Source organism: Arachis stenosperma, chromosome 9 (assembly GCF_014773155.1).
Source record: "Arachis stenosperma cultivar V10309 chromosome 9, arast.V10309.gnm1.PFL2, whole genome shotgun sequence".
NCBI classification, from domain to species: Eukaryota; Viridiplantae; Streptophyta; class Magnoliopsida; order Fabales; family Fabaceae; genus Arachis; species Arachis stenosperma.
In genome coordinates, this window is record NC_080385.1 from 135,296,848 (window position 1) to 135,304,837 (window position 7,990).

Consider the following 7,990-nt stretch of genomic DNA (forward strand, 5'->3'; position numbering starts at 1 on the left):
ATTATACATCAGAATTCCGAATCAAGGTGAAAATAGGCTAATATTAGTAATATCCACTGCAAGATAAATATCATTATTAAAACAAGAAAAAATGTACTATATATTCTCGTAACATAATTTCAGTAAAGGATACATTAGAGTCAGAACATGTATCTCAATAAAATCATGCTATGCCAAAAGTTTTCATTCAGATCTGGTATCTAATTTTCTTTAATATGTAAAATATGCGTGAAGATCAATAACTTCAAAGCTTTTTCGTTATTCTGAATATTTTGCTCTTTGTTGTGATAATGTTTTAATGACCAAGCATTGCCTCTATAGAAATTAAATGAGGAAGAAGCTAAAATTCAACAATCAGCTTAATATTTCTAGAAATCAAAGTGGAAATGAGTCTTTTAGGTGGATTTATTTGTCTAAATTTCAAAGTCTTTTTTAATTTAACAAATTTTCAGAAAGGTAGGGACATTTCAGAAAGAGAAAAAAAGAAAAGTTTTTTTTAAGAACGTTTTTAATTTCAAGTTAATTTAAACTTAAAGAATAAGTTGAACCAAATAAGTAGATTAATTCTCGAAAAAAACTGGGCTAATCTTGCTCCAAATTAACGAAAAATAAAACTAAAATGAACATTTCATGGCTCATAAATATTTTGGAGGAAAATCTGAACAAGGACATGTAAATTGGAAGATAGTGAAATTTGGAAAGGAAGAGGAGTGAAAGAAATGGTGTGATAGGTGGCTGGAGAATATTACATTTGAGAATATTACATACCTATGGCATCAACAGTCCAGTAATGCTTAGATTCACGCCCACGTTTACGTTTAGGTTCGGATGGATGCTTAGATATAGTTGGAGCAACTGATGATGGCTCAGAAGAATTTGAAGCTGACGACTTGTCTCAGGAGGAACTTGCAACTGCTGTCGACTTATCTCGGGAGGAATTTGAAGCTGCCAACTTGTCTCGTGAGGAATTTGAAGCTGCTGACTTGTCCCGAGAGGAATTTGCAGCTGCTGCCGACTTGTCTCGGGAGGAATTTGTAGCTACTGCCGACTTGTCTCGGGACGAATTTGCAGCTGCTAGGAACTTGACTTGTGATGCATTTGATGCTACTGACTTGTCTTGTGAAGAATTGGCAGCTGCTACTGACTTGTCTTGTAAAGAATTGGCAGCTGCTGCTTTAAGTAGATTCTTGTACTTCTTTTGCTTTGGCATATCTGCATAATAGATCAAATAAATAATTAATAAATATTGAATAAAATGTGCATCAAGGTTTAGTAGTTCCATTAAATCAATTAATGAGTCTAAACAACATATTTATGTAAAATTTACAAACAAAAGTTAAATTGAAAAAGAAGAAATGTAGACAAAAATTATTTTTCTATAATAAACCACTTATTAATAAAACTCACCTACTATTCTGACATGTGTTCGTCTTCTCCAATGTTATTATCTAGTAGTTCATCATCTACCTCATCTCTTAACAATGATAGATTATCACCATTTTCAAATAAAGAATCTAAGTTTTGCTCTAATCATGGCTCATTCTCGCATGCTTCATCATCTTCATTTCCCCCATATCATATGAATCTCTTGGCTTCAAATGCACGACAACACTCCAATCTTTATTCACTTCATCATTGACAAAATACACCATTCGAGCTTGTGAGGCTTCAATATATGGATCATCCTCATCTCGGTCACCACTGTGTATTACTCGTGAAAAATTAACTGAAGTAAAACCCCAATTATCCTTTCTACAGCCCCGTTCTCTAGTGGTGTCAGCCCATTTACATTTGAATAAAGTAACCTGAAATCGACCATTGTAGTTTAGTTCTATAATATCTTCTAGTTTGCCATAATATGACAAATCAGCATTCATTAACACGTGGTGGCCTATTAAATCTTGTCTCAATCCCTTCTAAGTATCGAGAGCAAAATGTAAGAGCTTCTTCAGCCACGTATCCCTCAGCTATAGAACCTTCTGATTTAGCTTTGTTTCGTACATAGGACTTCAAATGACCTAAATACCTAGTTTGTATAATTAAGTGACAGGTTAAATACCTAAGCAAGATATAACTAAGTGATAAGTTAAATGAATAATGATTGAAAAGAGATATTTACCTCTCAATAGGATACATCCACCTATAGTGTACTGGTCCTCCGAGTTTTGCTTCATCAACTAGATGACAAGTTAAATGAACCATGATTGTAAAGAAAGAAGGAGGGAACAACATTTCTAAATGACAAAGGGTAAGGATAATTCGAGGTTGGAGCGTCTCAAGTTCTGTAAGACTTAAGCTTTTAGAGCACAACTGTTGAAAGAATGAAGACAACTCTATTAGCACTGTAGTAACTTTATCTGGCAGCACATTACGTATGGCAATGGGTAATAGTTGCTGCATAAGAACGTGGCAATCATGGCTCTTCAATCCAGAAAGCTTTCTTTGCTTCAGGTCAACACACCGTGAAATATTACTCGAGAGACCATCTGGTACTCTAATATTCTTTATAGTACGCAAGAATATATCTTTCATGGAATTTGACATTGTGAACAAAGATGGATGATATCTCCCATTTTCATCTGGCCATAAATCTTTCCTTATACCCATTTCTTTAAGATCCTTATGAGCTTTGAGATTATCCTTTGACCTTCCAGTCTCATTGAGCAAAGTGTATAACACATTGTCTCAAACATTCTTTTCAATGTGCATAACATCTAGATTATGGCGCAATAAGTTAGACTCCCAATAAGGAAGATAAAAAAATATGCTTTTCTTCCTCCACATCCCCGATTCATCATCTTCTTCAACAACTTTTCGTCGAATCCTCTTACCTTTACTTTCCTGTAGTTCTTTCCCAAATGAAACATTGATTCCTTCAAGTTGTTCCAATATTTCTGATCCTGTTAGTACTGCTGGGGGATCCCTCAACTCAACTTTTCCATTAAATTTTGCACGACTTAGCCTAAACTTATGACCCCTTTCTAAGAAACGGCGATGCCCCAAAAAACACCATTTTCCACCATGCTTTAATCTATATGAATCAGTGCTGAAGTTACATGTAGGACAAGCATATTTACTGTGTACATTCCACCCAGATAAGTTACCAAGGCCTGGAAAATCACTAATTGTCCACATTAATGCTGCTCGCAATGTAAACATTTCATTCCTGAACGTATCTAATGTTTGAACACCATCATACCACAACTCTTTTAACTCTTTAATAAGAGGTTGTAAGTATACATCTATGTTGTTCCCCGGTATTTTCTCTCCAAGAATAATCATTGACAAGATAAGTGATGTTGGCTTCATGCACTCCCATGGAGGCCGATTGTATGGAATAAGCACCACTGGCCAAACGTTATAGTTTGTACGCATAGCTCCAAAGGGGTTGAATCCATCAGCTGCAAGACCAAGACGTACATTTCGAGGATCTTCGGCAAACCTATCATGAAGTAAATCAAATGTCTTCCAAGCTTCAGAATCCCGCGGATGCCTCATCTTCGAATCTTTCTTTTCTGCCAAAGCATGCCATTGCATTGATTGAGCAGTCTTAGAACACATAAATAATCGTTGAAGTCTCGGTTTTAGTGGAAAGTATCGCAAGATCTTTGCTGGTTTCTTCTTTTTAGCATCGCTCCATTTAGATGTCTTGCATCTTTTGCATTCTTGCAAATCTTCATCCTCCCCCCAATATAACATGCAGTCATTAGGGCAAGCAGGTATTTTGGTATAATTAAGCCCTAGTTTATTTATGGTTTTCTTGGCCTCATAGAATGTATTTGAAATCTTTGCATTTCCAAAAGCATCTTTTAATAACTTGAGAAATTCGGTCATGGCTTTGTCGCTTATTCTATATAAGCACTTTATGTGATACAGACTAATTAAGAAAGACAGTTTTGAATACTTTGTGCATCCTTCATACAATTGTTCATTGCCATCTTCTAACAACTTGTAAAATTCTACATTTTCTCCATTGTGCTCTTCATTTTCTGCATTGTCTCCATCTCCATCTTCTATGTTGTCTTCATCTCCATCTCCATCTTCATTCAAGTCAGGTCCAGCAACTCCAAACGCGTCATTGAGCATTGTTACCATTGGATGCTGAGATGTCGAATCATCTTGTACAATGTGACTAGTTTGATGAACTTGTGACCCAACTCCAACTACTTCTTCACCATGCCAATACCAAACTTTGTAGTTTTCTGGAAATGGCTTGACTATTAAATGTTCAAAAACTTTCTCTCTTGTTTGCCACTTGCCAAAACCACACACCGGACAAGGGCATTTAATCTGACGACCCGCGAGAGATCGATGCTCAAAAGCAAAATCCAAAAATTTGTTTAAACCATCTTTATACTCATGCATGGTTCGTGATTTTCCAATCCATGACTTATCGATTGACATGACTAAGAGGGACTACAAATAAGGATTTTAAAAAATCTATTCATTAAATATATATATATATATATATATATATATATATATATATATTCTAAAGGCAAGAAATTTATTCTTTTATATGCAAATTAGATATTAAAAACTTAAATAGTATTTAAAAGAAAATATAAGAAAATTATAATTACCTCTTTCAAATGATAATTTCCCTTCTTTTTTCAAAGTAAAGTAGCTAGCAGCAAGAGTTGAAGAAGATCTAAAACCTATTTCACATGAAAAATTATCACCAACAAATTTATTAAAATTAAATATATAACTAATTAATGTACACGAAATTAAATATCTAACAGATTTATTAAAATTAAATGTATAATTGGTGCACGAAATTGTGATCACTACAACTTCGCACAACTAACCAGCAAGTGCACTGGGTCGTCCAAGTAATAAACCTTACGCGAGTAAGGGTCGATCCCACGGAGATTGGTGGTATGAAGCAAGCTATGGTTATCTTGTAAATCTCAGTCAGGCAGACTCAAATGGATATGGTGATAAACGAAAATACATAAAAGATAAAGATAGAGATACTTATGTATATCACTGGTGAGAGCTTCAGATAAGCGCATGAAGATGCCTTCCCTTCCGTCTCTCTGCTTTCCTACAGTCTTCATCCAATCCTTCTTACTCCTTTCCATGGCAAGCTCGTGTAGGGTTTCACCGTTGTCAGTGGCTACCTCCCATCCTCGCAGTGAAAGCTAATGCTCACGCACTCTGTCACAGTACGGCCAATCACCGGTTGGTTCCCGCTCCTACTGGAATAGAATCCCTCTTTTGCGTCTGTCACTAACGCCCAGCAGGTTAGGAGTTTGAAGCACGTCACAGTCATTCAATCATTGAATCCTACTCAGAATACCACAGACAAGGTTAGACCTTCCGGATTCTCTTGAATGCCGCCATCAGTTCTTGCCTATACCACGAAGACTCTGATCTCACAGAATGGCTGGCTCGTTTGTCAGGCGAGCACTCGGTTGTCAGGCGATCAACCATGCATCATGCAATCAGAAATCCAAGAGATATTCACTAAGCCTCAGATGCTTGTAGAACAAGAATGGTTGTCAGTCACCTTGTTCATAGGTGAGAATGATGATGAGTGTCAATCATCACCTTCATTGTAAGACCCAGAATATTTGAAAAGTCTTATTATGATCAAGTCTCAAATCCTACAGTTATTTATAGCCTTAATTTCAGAGATTATTTTATTAAAGATAATTAAGGCAAGTTTTGATTTATTGGATTTGAGATAAGTTATGATTTTTATCCAATTTCACAATTGTTGGATTATTTTCTATATTCAAATTTATAAAGTTGGTAGTTATGAAATAATATGGATTTTACATGATTTTGATTAAATGAGTAATGTTTTAAATATTATTACTGCTATTTTGGGAAAATGAAGAAATTAAGTATATTATTTCTAATTTTTAGATTTGGGCATTTTATTGAAAATAATTTGTGAAATTGATGAGCAAATAGTATTTTCTATGTACAAATGGTGTTGGATTTAATTTGAGTTTCAATTACTATATTATTCCCAATTTTATGTGAAATTACCAAAATGCCCCTAACCCTAATTTTTGAAAATGAAACCCTAACCCTGAAACCCTAACCCATGACCCGGTTTCCCCACAACTGCTGCAGTCCTCCCTTCTAACAGCAGCTCACACACACACAAAGCTTCCTTTCTCTCTGAAAGAACGAAGCAGAGGGGGAAAGGGAGACTGAGTCACGGCGGAGGAGAAGGGGAGGTGAGCCACGCTGCTGCCTCCGTGCAGCCCGCCGCCACTACGCCGTCCTTGTCGCAGCCACTCCCGCCAGCACTCATGCCGCCGATTTGTCGCACGAGGAGCCGCTGTCCTTGCTTGCCGTTCCCTTCGGAGTCATCACCGTCGAGGGCCCGCAGAGGAAGAGAGAACGACGCGAGCCAGCGCCACCACCGAGGGGAGGGACTCGTGCTGTCGCCTCCATGGCCGTCGCTGTTCTTCAGAGCCGCCTCTGCTGTTCGTGCTACCATCGTCGACCAAGCTCGTCGCCGTCTCTGCTCAGCGCCGCCGCAAATGATGGGTCGCCGAGGAATGCCACCACTGCTGCTATCGTCTTCGCGGCTTGAGTGGTTGCGGCCGCTCCTTGCTGTGAATCCCGTCATGAGCGCCGCTGTCAGCCTCGTGTTTCCGGGTGCCGTCGGTGGAGACCTGTCGGCCAGATCTGCTGCAAGAGAGCGGGAAGGGGAGTGTTCCTCAGATGGCAAACGGAGCTCGGCAGGGGCTGTGCACCGTCACTGAACTTGCACGCAGAGGGAGATGAGACGCGAGAGGGAGCCGTCACAGGGTTGCTGTCACACCGCGTGGCTGGACTCGCCGTGGTGGAAGGTTGTCGCCACGAGTGTCGCTACTAGAAAAGGAAACCGCGCCGCCGTGCTTGACAGCCGGATAACACCGCTGTCGTCGCCGGAAAAACTTTGCCGGTAAGGGTTTTAATTGTGGTTTCTATCCTTTTTGAATTCCGAGAATACTATGGTCACTGCGTGTTGGTTTCAGTTGTCGTGATCGGAATTTGTCGTCGCTGCCGCTTGAAGTGGCTGCCGGGTTGCCGCTGAGCCGGTTCGGAGACCGCCGCTGTTTCGGTTCAGCCGTCCTTTCTTAGTTTCGGTAAGAGATTATGTTTCGAAAAGCCTCGCGTTAGTATTTTGTTGTGTATGGTTAATGAATATGAATTCTGATAGCGTGGGGTCGAGTCCTGATTATTTTATGTTGCGATTAGTGTTGCTATGGTTATTGCGAATGTGGCTTGAAGCTGAGGTTGCGGTTGTTGTTGATTTCGGGTTGAGGCGGAAAGGATTCTGTGACGCGTTTGGGCTATGGTTTTGCGTTTTGAGGTAGGGGCGCTTTCCAAAAACTATGTTTCATGTATTGGAATTATTACATATGGATACTGATGTGAGATATTGTGTATTTAGTGGTTGTATCTGCCTTATGTATTATTTGATTGACTCGAATGATTATGGATGTTGGTTTGGCTGAATTGTTGTGCGGCTTTGTGAAATGTAATGTTTTGAAGTTGATTCTTTAAAGATTTGAAATCTGAGTTTAATCCGCTGAGGATTGATTTGATTTGAGTTAATTGTTTTGATGATATGAAAAGTTGAATGCACTTTTGAATTCAGCCGGGTTTGCTTTAATTGATTTGGTTTTGATAAATGATTTATTGCTAAACCGATTCTTTAAAGCTTTGGGAATGAGTTAAATCAATTGATATTGAGTTGATTTTGAAATGGTATCCTTGAGATACGCCACTGAGGCGATTGTTGGATTTAGCTTGCTCTAAATTGATTTCTGGTTTTGAGCCGTTGAAAAGGAATGAGAACTGGTTTAGTTGGGACCCGAACCGGGTGGCAAAAGTCCAAGTTTTAGGGGAGGTGCTGCCGAAATTTCTATAAAATCCTACACTTGTTTGTAAGGTTATCTAAACAGGGTTGGATTTGAGAAATTGTATTATTGATTTATTAAAAGGATATTTATGTTTTCAAGCTTAATTTATTTGG

The 7,990-nt window shown here is 38.6% G+C and overlaps 1 protein-coding gene across 1 annotated transcript; it reads right to left on the reverse strand.

Moving 5' to 3' along the window:
- Positions 1-2,685: 2,685 nt before the first annotated feature.
- LOC130949957 (uncharacterized) lies at positions 2,686-4,404 on the reverse strand. The gene has a single exon (XM_057878544.1). The coding sequence runs from the start codon at positions 4,402-4,404 to the stop codon at positions 2,686-2,688; it is 1,719 nt and encodes a 572-aa protein (XP_057734527.1).
- Positions 4,405-7,990: the final 3,586 nt, after the last annotated feature.